Source organism: Mandrillus leucophaeus, unplaced genomic scaffold, assembly GCF_000951045.1.
Source record: "Mandrillus leucophaeus isolate KB7577 unplaced genomic scaffold, Mleu.le_1.0 Scaffold329, whole genome shotgun sequence".
In the NCBI taxonomy this organism is placed as follows: domain Eukaryota; kingdom Metazoa; phylum Chordata; class Mammalia; order Primates; family Cercopithecidae; genus Mandrillus; species Mandrillus leucophaeus.
This window is the reverse complement of record NW_012103465.1, coordinates 3,447,176-3,473,856: the sequence shown is the minus strand read 5'-3', so window position 1 is coordinate 3,473,856 and position 26,681 is coordinate 3,447,176. Positions and strand designations below refer to the sequence as shown.

Here is a 26,681-nt window from a genome sequence, read left to right as displayed (position 1 = left end):
AGCGGGGGTCTCAGGAAAGAGGTCACACGCCCACAGATGGAAACAGGTCGATTAACACCGTGAAAGAGATGAGAGGGGGTTTCGTGAGGGAGACGAAGCTTCATTAACAACCCGGCAAACAAGAACGGGAAACGCAATCCAGGTGGAGGGAGCAACACCTTTTAACGTACATTATCAGGTCACAGAGGTCCTATGCTCTCTCGCTTGGTGAGGAATCTCCCATTGGGGAACGAAAGAAAAATGAATCAAACCGGAGGGTGGCGGGGTAGTGGAGGGGATTTTGGCTTTCATTTTAGCAGCCAGGGCCTGCTACCTTCGACCACCTGAGACCCCTGGGAGGGCGGGAAAGCCTCGGCGCCGCCAGCGCGCGCCTTCCCTTGACGTTCTCGCGAGGCCCCCACGCGCTCGGAATTCCGCAGGGTTTGTGCGCGCGGCTCGGCCTGGCGCAGGCGCAGAGAGGGAGCAGGGTCAGGCCGACCGCCATTGCACAAGGCGGAGGAGTCGCCTGCGGCCACAGGAATGCTGAGGCGCTTCTGCTTGTGCATGCTGTGGCTTGGACTCCTGCTGGTTCGGTTTTCCCATGAACTGAGCGACATCAGCAGTGCCAGGAAGCTGTGCGGCAGGTACTTGGTGAAAGAAATAGAAAAACTCTGCGGCCATGCCAGCTGGAGCCAGTTCCATTTCGAGGAGGAAACCCCTTTCCCACGGTTGATTGCACAGGCCTCGGAAAAGGTCGAAGCCTTCAGCCCCTACCAGTTCGAAAGCCCGCAAACCGCTTTCCCGGCCCGGGGAAGAGGCAGAAACCCAGGTAAAAATCTAAACCGAAGACATGCTTGTTCACCTCTGTACATTTCTTATTCCTGTATTTGCTTTGCCAGAAGGTAAGCTTCCCCAGGAAGTGGAATTTGTGCCTAGTATACAGCTTTTTAAAAAAATTGTAAAAAACAGTGTATTGAAAATATACAAAACTTAAGCGAAGCGCTTTTTTTTGTTTTTTTAAACTTAGAGGAAATAAGTGTACACTTGTAAGTCTACAATTTGTGTAAGAATGTTGTTCCTTTCAGGAGTGCCTGTCATCTGGCAAACTCCTTTTTGTCCTTCAAAGCCCAACTTAAGTATCATTTTCCCTGTGAAGTCATCATTGACCTTTTCATATCCAATAGCTCCATTGTCCTTTCTACCACAGTATCTAGCACATAGTTCTATTTGACTGTCGTCACTGGCTATAGAATGAGCCAACCTTGTAGAAGATAAAAATGCAGATACCTTGTTCAAAAAAGCAGGAAAGGGCCATTAAAATAAAGGTGGTAAAATATAAAACTGTTTTCTTTACTTGTTCATATCCCCTGGTCACGCACCAGGAGACAGGCCTGGTTCATTCTATCAGGCTTCATTTAAAAGTTTACGTACTTGTATTTCATTCACTTACAGTTTCAAAGGTAAATTTATTGAGAATTTCTACTACAACAACGGAACATTTAAACCAAATGCAAGGCCTGTGTGACTACACAGGTTTCAGTCCCATGAAGTCAGCCTTATATACCATACTATCTTATAGGGACTATTTCATGCATATTTTTGTCTGAAATGCCTGGCACATGGCCTAGCACGTAGCATGTGTTTAATATGTGTTGAATTCATACTTAATGCTTTCAAGCAGTCTGCAGGAAGAATATTCTTGTTTCAGATTCATTGGTATCATCTTACTATGTTTTTACATTTGTGACTTAACACATTTTATTCCCAATATGATTTGCCATTTTAAGAGAAATTGCACTTTGTTTATAGTCTATCCATAGGAAGAAAATTACTGCCTTTTACAGTAATTCAGTTTATTTGATTTGGACAAAGTTTGCAAAAGTGAATATTTCTGAAATTAAGGAAATGAGTAAACTATCATGCCAAAAAGAGACCCTAATGTAGAGTACTGAAAAAAGTCAAACAGTGCACATTGTAGGCACTCATTAACTTTTTTGAAATAAATGAATACAATTTATAAAATCACTGTTGCTGAGAGAATGAAAACTTTTAAAGACAGAAACCATGAGACTGATTCTTGATCATTTTCAAACTGACCGTCAAACTAACCCACATACAAACCACACCTTGTCCTTCTGTTAGAATGAAGGAAGTGTCTCTCCCCAGTCTTCTACTTTTACTTTAGTTCAGTGACTCTCACGCTTTAATGTGCGTATGAATCATTTGGGAATCCTGTTAATTTACAGCCTCTGAGTTGGTAGGCCTGGGGTGGGGCCCGAGATTTTTCATTTTTAACTAGCTCCCAGGTGCTGCTTGTTGGTGGCCCACACTTTTGAGTAACAAGGTCCAGCTTACTCTCTCTCTCTCTCTTTTTTTTTTTTAACTCCTCTTTCTTGTTCTTCTCTCCCAGGAGTGCAAGAAGAGCCTTCCCTTTCTGCTTTATGTTGGGTGGGCATTTCTCTTACATCAAATACTGTGCTCTCACTACCTGTGCTATAATACTGTAGTCAAAATTTTATTTTTAGACCTCCAAGCTTGAGGCTGTTATTTAAATAGAGGTTGGAATGCCTTTTCTCAACCAAGTGCTCTAAAGACAATTTTCTTAATAAAAATGTTCAACTTTAAAACTCAGCTTGTTAATGATCCCTTTGTTTTAGGTATTATTCACACTCCCCTGGAAGAATAAATGTCATTAACAATGAGCAGGGAGCTGCAATGAAACAAGACTTGTAGAAAATAAAAATGTGTCTGACAATATTTGAAAATTATTATACACACAAAACCTGCTACTATGGAAACTATGTAAAAGACAATTTGCTGAAGTGGAAATACGGTGTAGCTGTAAAACCACAGTTGTATTGAAATATGTAGAGGAAGGAAAAATGAGTTAGGTTATCAATATGAATTGTATTATTTTAAAAATTGTTAATCTATAAGGGAAGATGACATTTATTCTGTCCTGTCAATTTCTAGGAAATAATTTAGAAGTTGCAGAGATGTATGTGTATCTAATATAGAATACATAATTGTGCCGTCATTTTTATATATGAATGTGGCTGGAAAGTTGGTTACTTTTTATTTCACTTTTACCAGCAGGACAAGTTGTTGTGTTAAATCAAGTCAGTTGTCTGAAATTTTAGTATTCTGATGATCTATTTGAGTCTGACACAGAAAAATATAATTTGCTACGCCGCTATTAAAAAATGCTTTTTTTCAAAGCTACTCATACATAACTTGAATCTGTAATTGTGTGCTTCTTGTTAATGAACCCTGAAGGTGGAGGCAGTATCTCCAAGACCTACCCATAATGTGGCACCATGAAGTTGACAACATATTTCTAAATTACGACTGAGTATTGTGCTTCCCAGATATTAGTGCCAGGTGAAATCATTAATGTTTCAAAATCAGCTTTTCATAATCTGTAACCTCTATTCCAGTTAGATTAATCATATTCTCATATTCTTGGTCTTCATGTCACATATTCTTGTTTTTTTTTGTTTCTTTATGTTTCAGATATCACAACTAATCTGTAAAGGGCCTTTTTCTTTATACATTAGTTTAACAAAATTTGAGTGTCTATTATGTGTTAGGCATTTTTCTTGGTGCTTGGGATGTTAAACAGTGAAGGCTCCTACCCTCATGAAGCCTACAGAATAGTAAAGATAGACAATAAACATAAGTAAATTATAATTTACAGAAGATGATTGTCCTCTCTTAGCCCCTTTCTGCACTTCCATTCTCCTCCTGTTATTGACAGTTGTAATGTGTTCGTTATATATTTTTTGTCTGTATAAGTTTTTGCAAATTATGCTTCTTTCCTGTGCGTATGTTTTTAAGATATATCTAAATGGCATTTAAGATCTACATCTTGTTGTTGCCATGTGAACATTTAGTCCATTGCTTCTAACTACTGCGTAGTACTCATGTGCATTCCTCACATTTTACTGATTTATTCAATTATGAACACCTAATCTATATAGCCTTGAACTCCCTACCACTATAAATAACACTACCATGAACATCATTGTATGTGTCCCCTTATGAACCTAGAAGTGTTTCTGGGATACACATCTAGAGTGGATTTACGGTGTCATGAAGTATGTGTATGTTTAATTTGCTTGAGGAGTGTCAGATTGCTCTTCAGAATGACTACACCAACGTATAGTTGTACCACTAATCCTATGTCCTCATATATATGTCAACAATGAGCATTATACAGTTATTAACTTTTACCAGTGTAATAGACATAAAATGACATTATAAGTCTATTTTAACTTGCTCTGGGTCTGAACATCTTTTCATATATATGTTAGCCTTTTGGATTTTCTCTTAAAATTTCCTGTTTATATATTTTGCCCAGTTCTTGTTGGAATTGTTATCATTTTCCAATTGATTTGTAGGAGTTAATCAAATCTAGATACAATAATAACTAGTTGTTGGTTTTAGATGTCACAAATGTGTTCTCCCATTTTGACATCTGTCTATTGGTATTGCTTGACTGAAAGTCTTAACTTTTACATAATTAGGCAGTAAGTGTTTTGCCTTATGTATTAGAGGTCCTTTTCTGTCCTTCTGTTAACTTTTCAGTTTTACTTTTCACGTTAAGTCCTTAATTATTAGGCCAGTTTTTAGTTCTGGTGTAGGTAGGAATATTACCTCAGTTTCTCAATAAGTCTTATTTTTCTCTACATAGGGAGCTAGTTTTCTGAACACTTTCTACTAATCAACTGTTTTTCTCACTAATTTGTGGGATTACCATTATTGATAAGTTTGAGCTTCCTATTTTAATTGGTCATTTATTTGACCTTGTATCATTACTATTTTTGATACTGTGACTCTATAGGATGTGATTTATCTGGCAGGACAAGTCTTCAATGTTTATTTTTTCCCTTAGGATTGACTAAGCTAAATCTTCAACCTTTATTCTTTCATATATATTTAAAAGTATGCTTATTGAATTTCTTTTTAAAAAATCCACATGGTATTTTATTTGGGATGCATGGAATGTTATTGGGGGAAACTGCCCCCAATATTTCAATGTAGGTTCTGTTTTCCATAAGTGTTGGCCAGCTGAGAAATAAAGAGAAAGAGTACAAAAAGAGGAATTTTACAGCTGGGCCGCCAGGTATGACATCACATATTGGTAGGACTGTGATGCCCATCTGAGTCTCAAACCAGCAAGTGTTTTATTAAGGGTTTCAAAAGGGGAGGGGGTATAAGAACAGGGAGTAGATCACATGCTTCAAAGGGCAAAAAGCAGAACTACTAATAAGGGTCTAACAAAGATCACATGCTTCTGAGGGAACAGGACAAATGGCAAAAGCAGAACTACTGATAAGGGTCCAACAAAGATCGCAAGGCAAAGGGCAAAAGCAGAACTACTGATAAGGGTCTATGTTCAGTGGTGCACGTATTGTCTTGATAAACATCTTAGATAACAGAAAGCAGGATTCGAGAGCGGAGAACTGGTCTGACCATAGATTTACCAGGGTGGAGTTTTTCCCCACCCTGGTAAGCCTGAGGGTACTGCAGGAGACCAGGGTGTGTCTCAGTCCTTATCTCAGCTACGTAAGACAGACATTGCCAGAGCAACCGTTTATAGACCTACCCCCAGGAATGCATTCCTTTCCCAGGGTATTAATATTAATATTCCTTGCTAGGAAAAGAATTGAACGATATCTTCCCTACTCGCACGTCCGTTTATAGGCTCTCTGCAAGAAGAAAAATATGGCTCTTTTTGCCTGACCCCACAGGCAGTCAGACTTTATGGTTGCCTTCCCTTGTTCCCTAAAAATTGTTTTATTCTGTTCTTTTTCAAGGCGCACTGATTTCATATTTTCAAACACACATGTTTTACAATCAATTTGTACAGTTAACACAGTTATCACAGTGGTCCCGAGGTGACGTACATCCTCAGCTTATGAAGATAACAGGATTAAGAGATTAAAGACAGGCATAAGAAATTATAAAAGTATTATTTGGGAACTGATAAATGTCCGTATTAAAATGAAATCTTCACAATTTATGTTTCTCTGCCGTGGCTCCAGCCGGGGTCCCTGACTTCCCGCGACATCTCTCCCTTTTTGTATAAATGTGTCATGGTGATGAAGGCTTGTTCATTCTCTCGGTTTTGACGCAGGATTCTTTGACTGGTCCAGCACACTAAAAACAAGCTGATTAAACAGAGAAACATGATTCCAAAATTTACTATCATGGAGCCCCCAGTAGACTTAATCCAAGTTGTGGGGTTTAGTCCAGAAAGACTTTCTGCCACCCTATCTAACGCCTCAGCTCCAGGCACAATGGATAAATGAGCTTGAGAGGCTTCAAAAATTTGTTTCTTTAATTTAGTTATGTCCAAAGATAAATTATCTTCCCTACCTAGAAGGTGTCCTTTGACCATTTCCCATGAATGGTCAGTCTCATTGTAGGAATATGGTGTGATACAGAAATCAAAAGTATTCCAATCGCACTGCATTTGCTTGCAATGTTCGAGACTCATTAGCCAGTCTCCAAGCCAAATAACAGACTGTCTTAAATCATTAATTTGATTAGCTAATATTTGATCGATGCCCTGCTGAGAATTCCACATTTGGGTGGAATTGCCTTGCCATTCCTTAACAAAGTGAGCCGTTTGAATAGATTGGTGTAATGCCACTCCGGCAGTGGTGGCCAGCGCAGTCACTATAATTAGGCCCATGATCACAGCAATTAAAGTGAAAACAAATCTCTTGATCTTTTGAGAATTTGTTGTAACACGTCGTTAATTAAATGTACTGAGGGGGAATATTCCCAAGGTCTGGGTAAAGTTACCAGTATCCAGATTCCTTCTTAAGCTTGAACCAACATTACAGTTTTCCCGAAGTCAAAATGGGAGTTAACACAAGTGTATAAATGACAATTAATGCATTGGACAGTTTGATTTTTCATCCAAATTTTGATATTTCCCACTAACAGCATGTAAGGAGGCTTAACACAACTCTGTATAGGAATGGTCAGGCTGGAGGTAAACAAAGCAGAATGTTTGAATCTACATTGATACTGAGGGAGAAGAGCGGCGGTGGCAACACCCAATGTTCTCCACCGTAAAGAAGCAATCCGAGGTGCCCGGGGATGCCAAAGAGGTAGAGGGGCATACCTGGGTCAAAAAGAATTATAAGGCCAATTGGAGTCCCATAAAGGAGGATCGGCATCAAAAAGAGGGTAAGAGTTCAAAGGGGATTTATCATGGGGTTCAGAATCACGTACGTGAGGGGCGATAGTGGGGACAACAGACAGAAAAGCTTCCGATTCCCATACTCACAGTCCAGACATGGCAATAGCCAATTTCCACAGTTCTGGATGTTCTGGACTCAGAATGGGGAATATCATATGAGGCCTTGGCGGGGGTGGGGGGGTGTGTGGGTAATGCCATTATCTTCCCGTTTTAAGGGAAAGAACGAGCTGAACCTTCTATGCAAAGTAGGATGATGATCCTTGTCCTCCCAATAAGAAATAAAATAAGTAGCCTCTAGGCATTCCTTTCAGCCAGAGGAGCAACTGTTTTTAAATAGCCCTTTAAGCCCAGTCTATTACTAAACCATATGAGTCATTTTTTAAATACTACTGCATGTGAACTAACACAGTCTTCACAAATTAAAGTTTTAGATAGGCTCTCAAAATTTTTAGAACATGGTTTTCCTACAGGTTTATATTGAAAATATGGGGATCTCCTATTACTCCCCTTTTCATTTGTCTTAAAAGAGAAAGGGAGAGACCGGGGACCAAATGTCCCCATTCCCCTGTGGCTAATCTCTCTGGAAGATAAGCAGCCCAGACTTGAGTTTCTAGATGGATACAACCAGGTGCATGTCTGAGGCACAGATGAGGGTATTTATAACCCACAGTAACATTAAATGCAGTGCCTCCTTCTCCTCGTTGAGCAGGGCAACGGTCATCTGTAGCTCCAGGCATCCACACACTATTGTTAGTATACCTTTCTGCAGGAGCATCCACCCAGGTGAGAGGTTGGATAAGTGGAGGAAAAGGCACATAAGCCCAATAAGAATAATTTTGTGTAGCAGGTAAATCAGTTTGAGGGAAAACTGGTGAGACAAACTATAAGGAAGAGAATTATTAAATAAAACCTATTGTAAGCGAGATCTAGTGCTGAAGGAGGAACAGAAGAACAGGGGGTTATTATTTTCAGGCTAGTAGAAATGGTGAGATTTTTTAGGTTCGTAAGGAGAAAAAGGGAATTAGGAGAAGTGGGATTAGTTAGAGGGGTCTCTGTTGCCATTAGGGAGGATTGAACCAGACCCATTTTGATTTGGTGTGCCAGTTTATGAGGAGTTGGCACAGATCTCACCAGGTATGAGGATGGTCTCTGATGCAGACGTCTCTTCCCTGTGGTTTTCATTGTCAGTATTCACACGAAGTTTAAGTCTTTTAGTGGGCACCTAGACAGGGGATTGATGATCTCCTGGTGAAACATAAGCATACCCTCTTCCCCACATTTTAATTGTTCCAGGTTCCCAGGTATTGGTTTGGGAGTTTTTCCATAACACTGGCTTGCCTTCATTTAGGGAGAATATTTTTGGCTGTATAATGGCATTCAGCTGCAGTCAGAGTATTGTCTTCAGGAACATTTAGAAAGTTTAAACAATGCTAAATGTAATTGAGGTAAATTTTGTCATTGGAAGCAACACATGGCCATTTTACACTCACGGTTCGCAATCTCAAAAGCTAACATATGAAGGAGAAAACCTTGAGCGTGCTCATCAGAGACAGATTTTTCAACAGCATCTTGTAATTTAGCCAAAAAATCAGGGTATAATTCATTGTGACCCTGTTTAACAGTGGTGAAAACAGGAGCTTGGCCCGAGGTGTGTAATTTATCCTAAGCTCTCATACACACCATTGTTACTTGTTCTGTAGTGAGAGCATCAAAGCCTAGTTGGGCAGTAGTGTCAGAGTAATATCCAAGCCTGTGAGCTGAGCCTGAGTCATTGGAATGCCATCAGCCCGATTTAGCTGAGCCTGCACATGGGCCTCCTCTGACCACCAGGTACAGAATTGTAAATGCTGAGATGAAGTTAGAACAACTTTTGCCAAAAGGTCCTAGTCTAAAGGAAGCAAAGTGACCTCAGTACAAAGAGTCTGTAATACCATTTTAGCATATGGAGAAGTAGGACCATACTGAGTACAAGCATCCTTGAATTCTTTTAAAAAGGTAAGATTGGCACATATCAACACACTTGTGCTCCTTGAGCATTGGGAGGTTCCAGTGCGACGGGATAAGCCCATGCCTCTAATCCACTTGTTTCTTTGTTCTGGTGTAGTAAATGTTGCATGGTAGTTTCAAGAATAGGCACATGAGACAGAGTCGGCATAGAAGTGACAGGAAAAGTATATGTAGATAAGGGAAACTGAGGTTGAGGACGTCAGACCGGTATGAGAGTGTGAGAAAGGGGCATTGGGGGAGAAGAGGCAGATGCATACTGATGATTATTGTCCCAATCCTGTGCAACCAGAATGGCAGGGGCATCCATGTGTGAAGAAGGGTAGAGGAGCAGGTTGAGTGGATGGCAAAGTGACCGGTTGAGGGACCGAAATGACAGGAGGGTGAGGGGCTGTGGAGGATGGGGGAGGGCCTGCAGAATTACAGGTAAATTGTAGTTTGGTCCCGGAGCCATTAGATGGCTCTGGAGTCAAAGGCTGCAAAGGTTTGAAGAGGGAAGAGTTAGCATAGTTATGGTCCCGGGCTGTCCAAGTCAGGGCCATGGGAGCCCTTATTTCTTTCTGAAAAGAAATAAGGTCATCAGGGGGTGACGTTAAGCCAAAGTCACCAGAGTTAGATATTGAATCCTCAATATCGTCAGGTCGGGGAGGGGTAGGTGAAGGGAGAGGCTGAGCACATAACGAAGGCCAAACGGGAGAGGAAACCTGAGAAAGAGGTAGAGGGTCACCAGATTCAGAAAATTGTAACTGCAGGGGATCATGGGATTGGTATGTCATTAGGATGGCACGTACCAAGGGCCAATCACTCCAAACAGTGACAGGAACATAATTCCCTGTTGGGACCAGTTCCCGGAATTTTGTACCAACACGATCCCATAGTTCCACATCTAATGTTCCCTTTTCAGGAAACCAAGGACAGTGTTCCTCCACTGCCCTGAATAGGGTGACCATATTTTCCATGGGCTCTTGAACTCCTGCCTGTTTTAACAGGAGGTTAATATAGCAGAGATAAGCATAATGTTTAGATTCTTCATGACCCATAGTTACCCCGGACAATACACAGACAGCTCACCAATTGTCAGGGATCCAAACAAGCATTTCTGTGGACTGGACTGATGAATGTTTCTAGGCTCTCTGCAAGAAGAAAAATATGGCTCTTTTTGCCCAACCCCGCAGGCAGTCAGACCTTATGGTTGCCTTCCCTTGTTCCCTAAAAATCGCTGTTTTTCTGTTCTTTTTCAAGGTGCACTGATTTCATATTGTTCAAACACATATGTCTTACAATCAATTTGTACAGTTAACACAATTATCACAGTGGTCCTGAGGTGACGTACATCCTCAGCTTATGAAGATAACAGGATTAAGAGATTAAAGACAGGCATAAGAAATTATAAAAGTATTATTTGGAAACTGATAAATGTCCACATTAAAATGAAATCTTCACAATTTATGTTCCTCTGCTGCGGCTCCAGCCAGACCCTCTGTTCAGGGTCCCTGACTTCTGGCAACATAATGTATACACTAATTTGAAGAGGATTGACTTCTTTTTTTCCTTCACGTTTTAAGTTCAGGGGTACATGTGCAGGATGTGCAGGTTTGTTACATAGGTAAATGTGTACCATGGTGGTTTGCTGCACAGATCATCCTATCACCTAGGTATTAAGCCCAGCTTCCATTAGCTATTCCTCCTGATACTCTCCATTCCCCCAGGCCCCCTGTCAGGCAGGCCCCATTGTGTTGTTCCCCCGCATGTGTCCATGTGTTCTCATCATTCAGCTCACAGTTACAAGTGAGAACATGTGGTGTTTGGTTTCCGTTTCTGCATTAGTTTGCTGAGGATGATGGTTTCCAACTCCATCCATGTCCCTGCAAAGGACATGATCTCATTCTTTTTTTATAGCTGCATAGTACTCCATGGTATATATGTATCGAGTTTTCTATATTCAGTCTATCATTGGTGGGCATTTAGGTTGATTCCATGTGTTTGCTGTTGTGAATAGTGCTGCAGTGAACATATGCTTGCATGTATCTTTATAATAGAATGATTTATATTCCTACACCCAATAATGGATTGCTGGGTCAAATGGTATTTCTGCCTCTAGGTCTTTGAGAAATCACCACACTGTCTTCCACAATGGTTGAACCCCACGAACAGTGTAAAAGTGTTGCTTTTTCTCCACAACCTTGCCAGCATCTGTTGTTTTTTAACTTTAATAATAGCCATTCTGACTGGCATGAGATGGTATCTCATTGTAATTTTGATTTGCATTTCTGTAATGATCAGTGATGTTGAGCTATTTTTCATGTTTGTTGGTCACGTATATGTCTTTTGAGAACTCTCTGTTCATGTTGTTTGCCCACTTTTTAGTGGGGTGGTTTTTTTTCTTGTAAATTTGTTTAAGTTACTTATAGATGCTGGATATTAGAGCTTTGTCAGATGGATAGACTGCAGAAATTTTCTCCCATTCTATAGGTTGTCTGTTCACTCTCATGATAGTTTTTTTTTTTTTGCTGTGCAGAAGCTCTTCAGTTTAATTAAATCCCTTTGTCAATTTTTGCTTTTGTTGCAATTGCTTTTGGTGTTTTTGTCTTGAAATCTTTGCCTGTGCCTATGTCTTGAATGGTATTGCCTAGATTTTCTTCTAAGGTTTTTATGGTTTTGGATTTTACATAAGTCTTTAATCCATCTTGAGTTAATTTTTTTGTAGGGTGTAAGAAAGGGATCCAGTTTCAATTTTGAGCCTACGGCTAGCCAATTCTTCCAGCACCATTTAATAAATAGGGAATTCTTCCTTCATTGCTTGTTTTTGTCAGGTTTGTCCAAGAGCCTATGGTTGTAGGTGTGCGGTGTGTGGTTTTGAGTTCTCTATTCTGTTCCATTAGTCTATGTGTCTGTTCTTGTACCAGTACCAAGCTGTTGTGGTTATTGTAGCATTGTGGTATAGTTTGAAGTTGGGTAGTTTGATGCAGAAAACCACAGACATGGTGGCTGCCTCTCCCCACAGGAGCTTTGTCCCAGAGTGAGATCAGAGCTCTGTCTGTATAACCCTGGCCGGAGTGGCTGAAGCCTCCACATGGAGGTCCTGCCCAGTGAGGAGTAATGGATCGGTGTCCTGTTTAAAGAAGCAGTCTGGTCACAATCTGCCAAAGCAGCTGTACTGCCTTCTGGGGAACCCTTTCTCATGCCAACTGGCAGGCTGGAACAGCTGAGTAAAGGGAACTGCAGAGATGGTGGCAGCCTCTCCTCCCCAGGAGCTCAGTCCTAGGGAGAGATCACGTCTCTGTCCCTGTGCCCCTGGCTGGAGTGGCTGAAGCCCCCACAAAGAGGTCCCACCCAGGGAGGAGGAATGGATTGGGGTCTCACTTAAAGCAGCAATCTGAGCGTGGTGGCTCACGCCTGTAATCATGGCACTTTGGGAGGCCAAGGCGGGCAGATCACTCGACATCAGGAGTTCGAGACCAGCCTGGCCAACATGGCCAACTCTGTCTCTACTAAAAATACAAAAATTAGCTAGGCATGGTGTCACGTGCCTGTAATCCCAGCTACTCGGGAGGCTGAGGCAGGAGAACCGCTTGAACCTGGGAGGTAGAGGTTACAGTGAGCTGAGATCACACCACTGTACTCCAGCCTGGATGACAGAGTGAGACTCCATCTCAAAAAAGAAAAAAAAAACATTCTGGCCACAATCTGACACAGCAGCTGTGCTGGACTGTGAGGTACCTTCCTCCTCTCGACTGTTTGGATTCTCCAAAGTCGGGAGGCTGAAAAGGCTGAGTTGACCTTTCCCAGAGATGGCGGCTGCCCCTCCTCCCAGGAACTCTGTCCCATTTCAGGCAGACTCCAGCTTTTGCCTTGGCTGGCTGGAATTCCAAATCAGGTCTTAACTTGTGAGGTACTGTGGAAGTGTGACGTGCAGAACAATGGCTTGGCTCCCTGGATTCAGCCCCCTTCCCTCGGATATGCACTGTTGTATCTCCCGCCTTGCCGGGATGCCGGGGCCAGAGTCTGTAAAACTCCTGGGCCTTGGTGTGTGCCTGAGCGTCTGCTCTGCTGAGACTCCACACAGCTCTGTGTATCGAACCCAAGGCCATAGTGGCATGGGCTCATGATGGGATCTCCTGATCTGCAAAGATCAGGGATCAAAGATGGGATTTCCTGATCTGGGTTTCAGAGATCTCTGGGAGAAACGTGGTTTCCCGGGCGGGGTGACGCAATCACTCACCACTTTCCTTGGCTGAGGGTGGGGTTCCTTTGGCTCCCTGCTGTTCCCTGGTGGGCCATTCATTGCTCCACCCTGTATTTCTTCATTCTTTTTGGGTCAAGTCATTTGCCTAGTCAGTCCCAGTGTGAGAACCTGGATATTTTGGTTGAAGGTGCTGAATTCACTCTTTTATTCCTCTCCCTGAGTGCCACGGATCACAGCTGCATCTAATTGGTCATCTTGTTCCCCTCCCCGCTATTGATATCTTTATTACATAAAGTCATCCTAATCAAAGTCATGAAATTACTTATATTCTATTATTAGGATTTTAAAGTTTTCTTTATGGAAATTTTTATGGTATCGGGCAAGTTCATGCTTAATAATTTTTTTTCAGCTATTGTTAATACCTGTGAATTATATTTGCTAGTTAGTGACTTGGCTAGAGAAATGCAATTTACTTTTATAGGTTGATCTTTATCCAGCAACCATGCTGAACTATCTTCATAGTTCTAATAGTTTGTTGATTCTGTAAGTTTTTTTTTATCATTTGAAAATGATAGTTATATCACTTTCTCTCTAAACTTACACCATTTTTTTGCTTCGATTTCTTGTGTTATTCCCAGGCTTAAAGGGCATACATTAAAATATCTCCATTAGGTATGATGTTTGTAGGTTTATGCTATATAATCTTCACTAAGGTAAGGAAGCTTGCTAAGAGATTTTTTTTTAATCATTGTAAATAGGGCTGTACTTTATTAAGGTCTTCTTTTGGCATACTTTTGCATAGTCTTACGATTTTTTCTGTCATTAATTAAGCAAATACTCATTGGGTACCTACTAAGCACCCAGGCACAATTTTAGATTCTTGGGAATATATCAGTGGACAAAACAGGCAAAGATCAAAGGCTTTATGGAGCGCTCTGAAGTAATAAACATAATAAGTAAATATTAGAACGTAGTAAGAGCTACAGAAAAATGAAAAAACAGTATAAGGGAGATAAACAGAGCAAGGAGTTGAAAAGTGGGGTATAGTATTAAACAGTGTGGTAAGGGTAGACCAATTATTGAAAAGATGAGATACGAGAAAAGAAGTGGTAAGGGAATTAGCCAAGCGGATATCTGAAGAAAGGACATTCACACAGAGGAAACAGTGGAGCAGATACCCTTCTGCCTGATGTATACAGGGAATACCTAAGAGGCCAAGTGTGGTTGGAGCAGAGAAAGTGAGGAAAGTAGTAGAAGATAAGGTAGAAGAGGTAATAGGCAGACATGATAAAATAGAGTATTTTAGGCCAGTAGTCCCCAACCTTTTTGGTACTGGGAACCAGTTTCATGGAAGATAGTTTTTCCTTGGACTAGGAAGGGAATGATTTTCAGATGATCCAAGTGCATTACATTTATTGTGTACTTTACTTCTATTACTATTACATGATAATGTATAATGAAATAATTATATAACTTACCATAATGTAGAATCAGTGGGAGCCCTGAACTCGTTTTCCTGAAACTAGATGATCCCATCTGGGGGTGATGGGAGACAGTGATAGATAATCAGTCATTAGATTCTCATAAGGAGCATGCAACCTAGATTCCTGGCATGTGCAGTTCACAATAGGGTTCACGCTCCTATAAGAATCTGATGCTGTCCCTGGTCTGACAGGAGGTGGAGCTCAGGTGATAATGCGAGCAGTGGGGAGCAGCTGTAAATACAGATGAAGCTTTGCTCGCTCCCCTGCCCACTGTTCACCTCCTGCCATGTGGCCTGGTTCCTAACAGGCCATAGACCAGTTAAGTCCCCAGGGGTTGGGGACCCCCTGTTTTAGATCATTTTAAAGACTTTGTTTTGGGGTGATGCAAGGAGTCATTAAGATTTTTTAGCAGAGAAGTGACATAATTGACATTTTAAATGGATGACTCTGGCTACTGTGTTGAGAATAGACTGTAGAAAGGCAAGAGTAGAAACAGAGACTTGTTAGGGAGGGTCTTAGATAAGGATGATAGAAGTGGAGGTAGTGAAAACTTAAATTCTAGTTATACATGGGCCATATTTGATGTGAGATATGAGGAAGATAAATCAAGAATGACTCCAAAACATTGTTGATTCTGAAATTTTGTATATGGAACACCTGGAAGGATAGGATTGTCATAAATGAGATAGGAAAGGCCTCAAAGTGGAACAGGTTTGGAAGACAGTATCAGTAGTTCAGTTTTGGACATGTTGAATTTCATGGCGTTTTTAACAATGTTGAGTTTGAAACATTAATGTGGAGGTGTTGAGTAGGAAGTAAGGTATATAAATCTGGAGTTTGAAAGAGTAATCTTGTTTGCAGGTAGAAGTTCAGGAGTCATAGGTAGATACGTAATTTTTTGAGCCGTAAGACTAGAGGGGATCACCAGAAGAGTAAGTGTACATAGAAAATAGTACTAAGAACTGAGTCCTCAGAAACACCAACATTAAAAAGTTGGGGAGTGAGAATTGTAAAGGAGACAGAAAAGGGACAGCTACTTAGGTTGGAAGAAAAGAGAGTGTGGTGCTGTGGAAACCAAATGATGAAAGTATATCGGGAAGAGGTGTATTTGATAAATCAATTAAGATGTGAATGGCTGTTGAATTTAGCAATATGTTTGTGACCTTCATAAGAGAAGTTTCGGTAGAGTGATGAAACAAAAGCCTAATTAGAGTGGGTTTAAGACAGTGAGAGAAGAGGAACAAGTTAGTAAATATACAAAACTCTTATCAAGGAGTTTTGTCACAGAAAAGAGAAAATAAATACGATGGTATCTGGCAGGGTAAGTGGGGCCAAGAGAAATATGTATGGGTTTGTGTGTGTGTGTTTTTGTAAGTGGGAGAAATAACAAGTTTTCTGATAAGAGTGATTCAATAGAAGTTAAAAACTGATGAAGAATACAGAGAAGGATTGCTGGAGTAGTGTCCTAGAGTGGGCAAGAGGAGATGAGATGTAATATGTAAGTGCAGAAATTGGCTTTAGAGTATATAGTTCATCTGTAGAAATAGGTAGAAAGGGAGAGTATATGGGTGTACATGTTAAGAGATGAATTTAAAAATTTGGCAAAGGGAGTTGATGCAAGTTCTTTTTCAGATTGCTTGAATTTTCTCCTGAAGTAGAAAGCAAATCCAGCTGTGAGTGAGGATGGGAGTCTATTAACATGGTAAACTACATTGATAGATTTTGTGATCTTGACCTATCCTTGCATTTCTGGGATGAACCCTTTCATTCTTTTTTTTTTTTTTTTAATTTTATTTTTAAGTTCAGCGATACATGAGCGAGATATGCAGGTTCATTACATAGGTAAACATGTGCCATGGTGGTTTGCTATGCCTATCAACCCATCACCTAGGCATTAAGCCTAGCATGCATTAGCTATTTTTCGTAAATGCTAGCCCTCCAACCCCACCCTCTGACAGGCCCCATTGTGTGTTATTCCCCTCCCCATGTTCATGTGAGCTCATTGTTCACCTTCCACTTATAAGTGAGAACTTGCAGTATTTGGTTTTCTCTTACTGCCTTAGTTTGCTGAGGATAATGACTTCCAGTTCCATCCATTTCCCTGCAAAGGACAGGATCTCATACCTTTTTATGGCTACATAGTATTCCATGGTGTATATGTACCACATTTTCTATATCCAGTCTATTATTGATGGGCATTTGGGTTGAATTCATGTCTTTGCTATTGTGAATAGTGTTGCAATGAACATACGCATCTTTGTAATAGAATGGTTTATATTCCTTTGGGTATATACCCAATAATGGTATTTCTGGGTCAAATGGTATTTCTGGTTCTAGATCTTTGAGGAGTCACCACACTGTCTTCCACAATGATTGAACTAATTTACATCCCACCAACAGTGGCAATTAGTTCCTATTTCTCTGCAACCTCAAAAGCATCTGTTGTTTCTTGACTTTGTAATAATTGCTATTCTGACTGTTGTGAGTTAGTATCTCATTGTAATTTTGATTTGCATTTCTCTAATGATCAGTGATGTTGAGCTTTTTTTCAAATGTCTGGTGGCCGCATGAATGCCTTCTTTTAAGAAATGTCATTTCATGTCCTTTGCCTGCTCTTTTTTTTTTCTATCTTTTGAGATGGAGTCTTGCTTTGTCGCCCAGGCTGGAGTGCAATGGCATGATCTCAGCTCACTGCAACCTCTGCCTCCTGGGTTCAAGCAGTTCTCCTGCCTCAGCCTCTCCAGTAGCTGGGACTACAGGCACATGCTACCATGCCTGGCTAATTTTTGTACTTTTAGAAGAGATGGGGTTTCACTACATTGGCTATACTGGTCTCGAACTCCTGACCTCAGGTATCTGCCCACCTCAGCCTCCCAAAGTGCTGGGATTACAGGCGTGAGCCACTCACTGCACCCGACCTGCCCACTCTTTAATGGAGTTGTTTGTTTTTTCTTGTAAATTTGTTTAAGTTCCTATAGATTCTGGATATTAGACCTTTGTTAAGTGGATAGATTGCAAAATTTTTCTCCCACTCTGTAGGTTATCTATTGACTCTGATGATAGTTTCTTTTGCTATGCAGAAGTTCTTTAGTTTAATTAGATCTCATTTGTCAATTTGGGCTTTTGTTGCAATTGCTTTTGGTGATTTTGTCATGAAATCTTTGCCTATGCCTATGTTGTGAATGGCATTGCCTAGATTTTCTTCTAGGGTTTTTATAGTTTTGGTTTTACATTTAAGTCTTTAATTCAGCTTGAGTTAATTTTTCTATAGAGTGTATGGAAGTGGTCCAGTTTCAGTGTTCAGCATATGGCTAGCCAGTTCTCCCAGCACCATTTATTAAATAGGGGATCCTTTGCCCATTGCTTGTTTTTGTCAGGTTTGTCCAAGATCAGATGGTCATAGATGTGCAGCCTTATTTCTGAATTCTGGAACAGAAATTCTATTGGTTTATGCTGTTTTGGTTACTGTACCCTTGTAGTGTAGTTAGAAGTCCAGTAGTGTGATGCCTCCCTTCAGCTTTGTTCTTTCTGCTTAGGATTGTCTTGGCTATTTGAGCTGTTTTGGTTCCACGTGACTTTTTAAATAATTTATTCTAATTCTGTGAAGAATGTCAATGGTAGTTTGATGGGAATAGCATTGAATCTATAAATTACTTTGGGCAGGATGGCCATTTTCACGATATTGATTCTTCCTATCTGTGAACATGGAATTTTTTTTGTTTGTGTCCTCTCTGATTTCCTTGAGCAGTGGTTTGTAGTTCTCGTTGAAGAGGTCCTTCACTTTCCTTGCTAACTGTAATCATAGATGTATTCTCTTTGTAGCAATTGTGAATGGGAGTTCGTTCATAATTCAGCTGTCTGCTTTCTTGTTCTTGGTATGTAGAAATGCTGGTGACCTTTGCACATTGATTTTGTATCTTGAGACTTTGCTGAATTTGCTTATCAGCTTAAGAAGCTTTTGGGCTGAGACGATGGTGTGTTCTAGATGGGGTGTCTATGTTTGCATGTCATCTGCAAACAAAGACAATTTGGCTTCCTCTCTTCCTATTTGAATACCTTTCTTTCTCTTGCCTGATTGCCTTGGCCAGGACTTCAGATACTATGTTGAATAGGAGTGATGAGAGAAGGCCTCCTTATCTTGTGCCAGTTTTCAAGGGGAATATTTCCAGCTTTTGCCCATTCAGTATGATATTTCACTGTGGGTTTGTCATAAATGGCTATTATTTTGAGGTGTGCTCCATCAACACCTGATTTATTGACAGTTTTTAACATGAAGGGAAGTTGAATTTTTTGGAAGACCTTTTCTGCATCTATTAAGATAATCATGTGGTTTTTGTCTTTAGATATGTTTATGTGATTAATTACATTTATTGATTTTGTGTATTTTGAACCACCCTTGCACCCTGGAGATGAAGCCAACCTGATCATGGTAGATAAGCTTTTTGATGTGCTGCTGTATTTGGTTTGCCAGTATTTTATTGAGGATTTTTACATTGATATTATTCAAGAATATTGGCCTGAAGTTCTTTTTGTTGTTATATCTCTGTCAGGTTTTGGTATCAGGATGATGCTGGCCTCATAGAATGAGTTAGGGAGGAGTTCCTCTTTTTTGATTGTTTGAAATAGTTTCAAAAGAAAGAATATCAGCTCCTCTTTGTACTTTTGGTAGAATTCAGCTGTGAATCCATCTGGTCCTGGGCTTTTCTTTGGTTTGTAGACTATTTATTACTGCCTCAATTTCAGAACTTTTTATTAGTCTATTCAGGAATTTAACTTCTTCCTGGTTTAGTCTTGCAGGGGTGCACGTGTTCAGGAATTTTATCCATTTCTTTTAGATTTTCCAGTTTATTGGCATAGAGGTGTTTATAGTATTATCTGATGGTTATTTGTATTTCTGTGGAGTCAATGGTGATACCCCCTTTATCATTTTTATTGTGTCTATTTGATTCTTCTTTCATTTCTTTATTAACCTAGCTAGTGGTCTATTTGATTAATTTTTCCAAAAAAAAAAAAACAGCTCCTGGACTCATTGATTGTTTGAAGGGTTTTTTGTATCTCTGTCTCCCTCAGTTCTGCTCTAAGCTTGGTTTTTTCTTCTCCAGTTTTGGGGTTTGATTGCTCTTGGTTCTCTAGTTCCTTTAGTTGTGATGTTAGGGTGTCGATTTGAGATCTGCCTTTTTGATGTGGGCCGTTAGTGCTATAAAGTTTCCTGTTAAGACTGCTTTAGCTATGTCCCAGAGATTCTGATATGTTGTCTCTTTGTTCTTTGGTTTCAAAGAACTTCTTGATTTCTGCCTTAATTTTACTGTTTACTGAGGAGTCAATCAGGAGCAGGTTGTTGAATTTCCATGTACTTGTGTGATTTTGAGTGAGTTTCTTAATCTTGAGTTCTAATTTGTTTGTGCTATGGTCTTAGAGTCTGGTTGTTATGATTTCAGTTCTTTTGCATTTGCTGAGGAGTATTTTACTTCCAATTATGTGATGTGCCATGTGGTGCCAAGAAGAATTTATATTCTTGTTTGGGGTTGGAGAGTTCTGTAGATATCTATCAGGTCCATTTGATCCAGAGTTGAATTCAAGTCTAAATATCTTTGTTAATTTTCTGTCTCAACGGTCAGTCGCATGTTGACAGTGGAGTGTTAAAGTCTTCCACTATTATTATGCAGGAGTCTAAGTCTCTTCGTAGGTCTCTAAGAACTTGTTTTATGAATCTGGGTGCTCCTGCATGTTTGCATATATATTTAGGATAGTTAGCTCTTCTTATTGAATTGACCTGTTTACCATTATGTAATGTTCTTCTTTGTCTTTTTTATCTTCGTTGGTTTAAAGTCTGTTTTGTCAGAAACTAAGATTGCAACCTATGCTGTTTTCTGTTTTCCATTTGCTTGATAAATTTTCCTTCATACTTTATTTTGAGTCTATGTGTGTCTTTGCATGTGAGATGAGTCTCTTGAATTCAGCACACCAATGGATCATGACTCTTTTTCCAGCTTGCCCTCTGTGTCTTTTAATTGGGGAAGTTAGCCCATTTACATTTAAGGTTATTATTGTTATGTGTGAATTTGATCCTGTCATCATGATGCTGGCTGGTTGTTTTGCAGACTTGTTTATGTAGTTGCTTCATAGTGTCACTGGTCTGTGTACTTCAGTGTGTTTTTGTAGTGGCCGATAATAGTTTTTCCTTTCATATTTACTGCTTCCTTCAGGAGCTCTTGCAAGGCAGGTCTGGTGGTGATTAATTCCCTCAGAATTTGCTTGTCTGAAAAATGTTTTATTTCTTCTTTGCTTATGAAGCTTAGTTTGACCAGATACAATATTCTAGGTTAGAAATTCTTTAAGAATATCAGGTTGGTGCAGTGGCTCATGCCTGTAATCCCAGCACTTTGGGAGGCCAAGGCAAGTGGATCACCTGAGGTCAGGAGTTTGAGATCAGCCTGGCCAACTTGGCGAAACCCTGTCTCTACTAAAAATACAAAATTAGCTGGGCATGGTGGCACATGCCTGTAATCCCATGGACTTGGGAGGGTGAGGCAGGAGAACTGCTTGAACCCTGGAGGCTGAGGTTGCAGTGAGCTGAGATGATGCCATTATACTACAGCCTGGGTGACAAGAGTGAAACTCCATCTCAGAAAAAAAAAAAACATCAAATAAATATTGGCCCCTAGTCTCTTCTGGCTTGTAGGGTTTCCACTGAGAGGCCTGCTGTTAGTGTGATGGGCTTCCCTTTATAGGTGACTCGACCTTTCTCTCTGGCTGCCCTTAACATTTTTTCCTTCATTTCGACCTTGGAGAACTGATGATTATATGTCATCGGGCTGATCCTCTCATGGAGTATCTTACTGGGGTTCTCTGGATTTCCTGAATTTGAATGTTGGCCTGTCTTGCTAGTTTGGGGAAATTCTCCTGCATGGTATCTTGTAGTGTGTTTTCCAACTTGTTTCTGTTCTCCCCATTTCTTTCAGGTACCCCTGTCAGTTGTGGGGTGTCTTTTAACATAATCCCATAGTTCTCAGAGGTTTTATTCATTCCTTTTCATTCTTTTTTCTCTAATCTTGCCTGCCTGCCTTATTTCAGCAAGATAGTCTTCAAGCTCTGATATTTTTTCTTCCACTTGGTTTGTTCAGTTGCAGACTTCAAACTTGAATTTGCATCATGAAGTTCACAGGTTGTATTTTTCAGCTCCTTCAGGTTATTTGTCTTCCTCTCTAAACTGGTCATTCTTGTTAAACAGCTCCTGTAATGTTTTATCATGGTTCTTAGCTTCTTTGCAGCAAGTTAGAACATATTCCTTTAGCTCAGGGATATTTGTTATTATCCATCTTTTGAAGCCTACTTCTGTCAATTCACCTATCTCTGACTCAGCCCAGTTCTGTGCCCTTGCTGGAGTCATGTTACAGTCATTTGGAGAAGATTGAGTTTCCAGCATTTTTGCATTGATTATTTCTCATCTTCATGGGTTTGTCTACCTTTGATCTTTGAGGCCAATGACTTTTGGATGGAGTTTTTGTGAGGTCTTTCTTGTTTATGTTGTTGTTGTTGCTCCCTGTTTGTTTTTCTTTTAGCAGTAGGGCCACTCTTCCATAGGGTTGCTGCAGTTTGCTGGGAGTCCATTCCAGACTTTATTCACCTTGGTTTCTTCTGTCCCTGGAGGTATCACCGTGGAGGCTGCAGACCAGCAAAGATGGCAGACTGCTCCTTCCTCTGAGAACTTTGTCCCAGAGGGGCACTGATCTGATGCCAGTGGAACACTCCTTTTGGGAGGTCTCACCCAGTTTGGAGGAATAGGATCAGGGACCCACTTAAATATAGCAGTCGGCTGCCCCTTGGTGGAGCGAGTGTGATGTGCTGGGAGAAATCTCCCTCTCCAGAGCCAGTAGGCAGAAAAGACTAAGATGGCTGATCCATGATAGCACAGCCAACCCCCCTCCTAGACCCTCTTCTCAGGGATATCAGAGTTCTATCCATAAACCCTCCACTGCAGATGCCAAAATTCCCACAGGGAGGCCCTGCTCTGTGAGGGGGAATGGATTGGAGTCCCACCTAAGAAGCAGTCTGGCCACAAACTGTCCCAGCTACTGTGTTGTGCTGGGGAACTGCTCCCCATCCAAACTGCGCTGGCATCATGGTAAGGGAAAACAGTGAACTGGAGTGGAGACACAGTAATGGCAGCCGCCTCTTCCCCCCACCAGGAACTCGTGATCTCAGTGCCTGCCCACCTGAGCAGCCATTATCAGTCTGCACAGCTTAATGCTTGGAACCCAAGGCCCTGGTTCATGAGGGGAGCTCCTCATCCCCAGGTTGCAAGAATTCGTGGGAAAAGCATGGTTTTCAGGGAAGGGTAGCACGATCCCTCTCTGCCTCCCTTGGCTGGGGAGGGGAGCTCCCTTTGCCCCATGTGACTCCCAAGTGGGCCCTTGCTCCACTCTGCTTTTCCTTGCTCTCTGTGAGTCACACCAACCTCCTAGTCAGTCCCAATGAAAGAACATTGGTAACTCAATTGAAGATGCAGAATCCACTTGCCATTTTCGTCCTTTTCAGTGGAAACTGCAGAGCAAAGGTGTTTCTATTCAGCCATCTTGGCTGCTCCCCTGAACCCTTTCTTAATATATTTGTAAAACATGTTTATGGATTCAGTTAACTAATATTTAGGAGTCTGAAATCAATATTTGAAAGTGAAATGAGTTTTTAAATATTTTAAAATCTCATATTGTTCTTATCTAGTTTTGGAATAAAGATTATGCCAACTTCATAAAATGAGCTGGGCAACTTTTGCTCTTTTTCTGGAACAACTTGTATATGATTAGTATTTCCTATTTTTTAAAAATAGGTGGAACCATCCATATATATGTTTTTTTGAAGATGATAACTGACTAACCCTTTTCATTTCTTTGAATGTTGTTGGTACATTTAGGTTTTCTGTGTCATCGTGTACCAATTAAGGCATCTTGTATTTTTCTAGGAATTCATCCATTTAATCTTTATTTTTAAATGTATAAGCATTCATAATATTTATTTTAAAACTTTAAAAATATTATGTTTTAAATTAAAACAATATTTGTTTTAAAAATTTAAAAAACATTTGTTAAGATATTTGCTTTAAAACTGTATCTACTTATTTCTTTTTTTCTGCTGTATTTTGTTCATTTCCATCTTTTTTGTTCCTGATTAGTCTGGATAGAGTTCTTATTCTTTTAAACAAGCAACTTTTTAATTAAATAAAAAGTTATTAAAGAGTGCTCTAATAGGCCTCTAACTGCAAAGGACATAGATTCACCTAAATAACCTCAAGATAAAAGGGGATAGTAGTTATTACAAAAAAAAAAAAAAAAGGTATAGCAGTGAACCTAGAAAGACTTGGTAAAGCCTGGGGAATCATATTAGCTCTAAAAAACAAAAGCAAAAAACTTCTGCCTTCGTCTCTCTGTCTCTGAATCTTTTCTATGTTCCTTTATGATTTTAGCTTGTCATGACAAACCTCGTAGAATCCTTTTAGCTTTGGTTCTCACTAACTCATTTTTTTCTTGTTACTTATTCTAGTTTCAAACTGAGGAAATCTAATTGGATCGATTCATGTTTTTCACATGACATGGCTTGCTAGCCATTGTGATAGATTGGTTTCTTTGGGGTCAGGTGCCAACCTCTAGTTTGTTCAACTGTGGCTAGAGAATAGAGTCACATGGTTCAGAACATGGTTGCCTAAGAGCTGGCACTACAGTAGAGGCTACTGGCAAATATATCCTCCTAGAAAGTACTGTATATGAGCAAGGGCCATAATGGAAGCACAATAAATCTTCAAATAATTACCTTCTGGAGTTATTTTGGTTTCCAGTATCCAGTATTGCTAAGTGAGTTAAGAGCAGCATAACAGTGACAATCAGTTCATTGTACCTAGAGCATATTACCACTTCTCTATTTCTTTATTAAAATAAAGAACAAAATGGTTTCTACTGCTCAGTTATAAGATGTGCATAGGAAGACAAATGATAAAATCTGAAAATGGGCAAAGGATTTGAACAGACATTTCTTCAAAGAGGATATTTAATAAACATATGAAAAGATGCTTAACATCATTAGCCATGAGGTAAATGCAAATCAAAACTACAGCGAGATACCACTGTGCATCCGTGGGGATAATTATAATCAAAAAATGGAAAATGTCAAGTTTTGATGGGGATGTGGAAAAATTGGAACTCTACTATATTGATGCTGGGATTGAAAACTTGTGCAGCTGCTGTGGAAAAGTTTGGCAGTTCCTCACAACGTTAAACACAATTATATCATGCAGTGCTCCTTCCATCCCTAGGTTACACCCCAAAGAATTCAAAACATATGTTCACATATGTATGTGAAAGCTCATAGCAGCACTATTCTTTTTTTTTATTTTTTGAGACAGTCTTGCTCTGTCATCTAGACTGGAGTGCAGTGGCGCTATCTCAGCTCACTGCAACTTCTGCCTCCCGCATTCAAGTGTTTCTCATGCCTCAGCCTCCCAAGTACCTGGGATTACAGGAGTGCACCGCCACGCCTGGCTAATTTTTTGTGCGCTTGTAGTAGAGACAGTTTCGCCATGTTGGCGAAGCTGGTAGTGAACTCCTGACCTCAAGTGATCTTGCTGCCTCGGCCTCCCAAATTGCTGGGATTACAGGCATGAGCCACCATGCTGGGCCATCAGCACTATTCATAATGACCAAAAGTGGAAACCACTCAAATGTCCATTGATAAATGGATAAACAAAATGTGGAATATCCACACAATGGAAAATTATTCAGCCATAAAAAGATACATGCTACAATGTAGGTGAACCTTGAAAATACTATGCTAAGTGAAAGAGACCAAGCACAAAAGGTCATGTATTGTATGCTTTCATTTATATGAAATATATGGAATAGGCAAATCCATAGAAACAGAAAGTAGATTGGTGATTGCCACGGAATAGTGGGAGAGTGAAATGCAAATGACTGCTAATGGGCATAGGGTTTCTTTTTGGATACAGATGTTCTGGAATTAGATATATAGTTTCACAACCCTGTGAATACACTAAAACCCACCGAATTGTATACTTTAAAATGACTAACTTTGTGGCATGTGAATGATATCTCAACTTCATTTGTTAATACAAAATGTACAAATGTGTACAGCCTTTTTATAGGAAAACACTACACCTGCTTTAGTTAAAAATAAATATTGCTTTTGAATAACCATACTTTCCATTCTTTATTTAAAATGTGATTGTTTTTTAATAATTAGCTGATTTTACTGATCCAATATTAAATTTTCATCTAAAGGAAGATTTTAATAAAGGAGCATTTCTTTTCTTCTCTCTCAACAGTGTCTACTTCTGCCTCTTGGGAAGAAGCAGTAAACAATTGGGAAATGCAGTCACTACCTGAGTATCAGGATAAAAAGGCATATTCACCCCTTGATAAGGAAAGAGAATTTTCTTCATCACATAATATCAATCTATATATTCATGAGAATGCAAAATTTCAGAAGAAAAGTAGAAACAAAATTAAAACCTTAAGCAATTTGTTTTGGGGGAATCATCCCCAAAGAAAACGCAGAGGATATTCAGAAAAGTGTTGTCTTACAGGATGTACAAAAGAAGAACTTAGCATTGCATGTCTTCCATATATTGATTTTAAAAGGTTAAAGGAAAAAAGATCATCACTTGTAACTAAGATATACTAACCATTATAGAAATTTTTCTAACCTAATAAAAGCTTAATACATTTATTTTACTCTATTTTTATTTTTTTGTAATTGTGCTTATAAGTGATATGCTGTGAACAGTGTCTGAATGCACTTGCAAGCA

General features: G+C 40.0%; 1 protein-coding gene across 1 annotated transcript; it reads left to right on the top strand.

The window, feature by feature from the left end:
- Positions 1-453: 453 nt before the first annotated feature.
- On the top strand, positions 454-26,681 carry INSL6 (insulin-like 6). Its single transcript, XM_011988380.1, has 2 exons — positions 454-808; positions 26,199-26,681. Exons 1-2 carry the CDS (start codon positions 520-522, stop codon positions 26,555-26,557), a joined length of 648 nt encoding a protein of 215 aa, XP_011843770.1. The 5' UTR covers positions 454-519; the 3' UTR covers positions 26,558-26,681.

Bases quoted from the DNA above. Each gene is read 5' to 3' on its own strand.
- INSL6 (XM_011988380.1), top strand. From the start codon at position 520: ATGCTGAGGCGCTTCTGCTTGTGCATGCTGTGGCTTGGACTCCTGCTG. The intron at 809-26,198 runs GTAAAAATCTAA...CTCTCTCAACAG, and splicing joins GGGAAGAGGCAGAAACCCAG to TGTCTACTTCTGCCTCTTGG.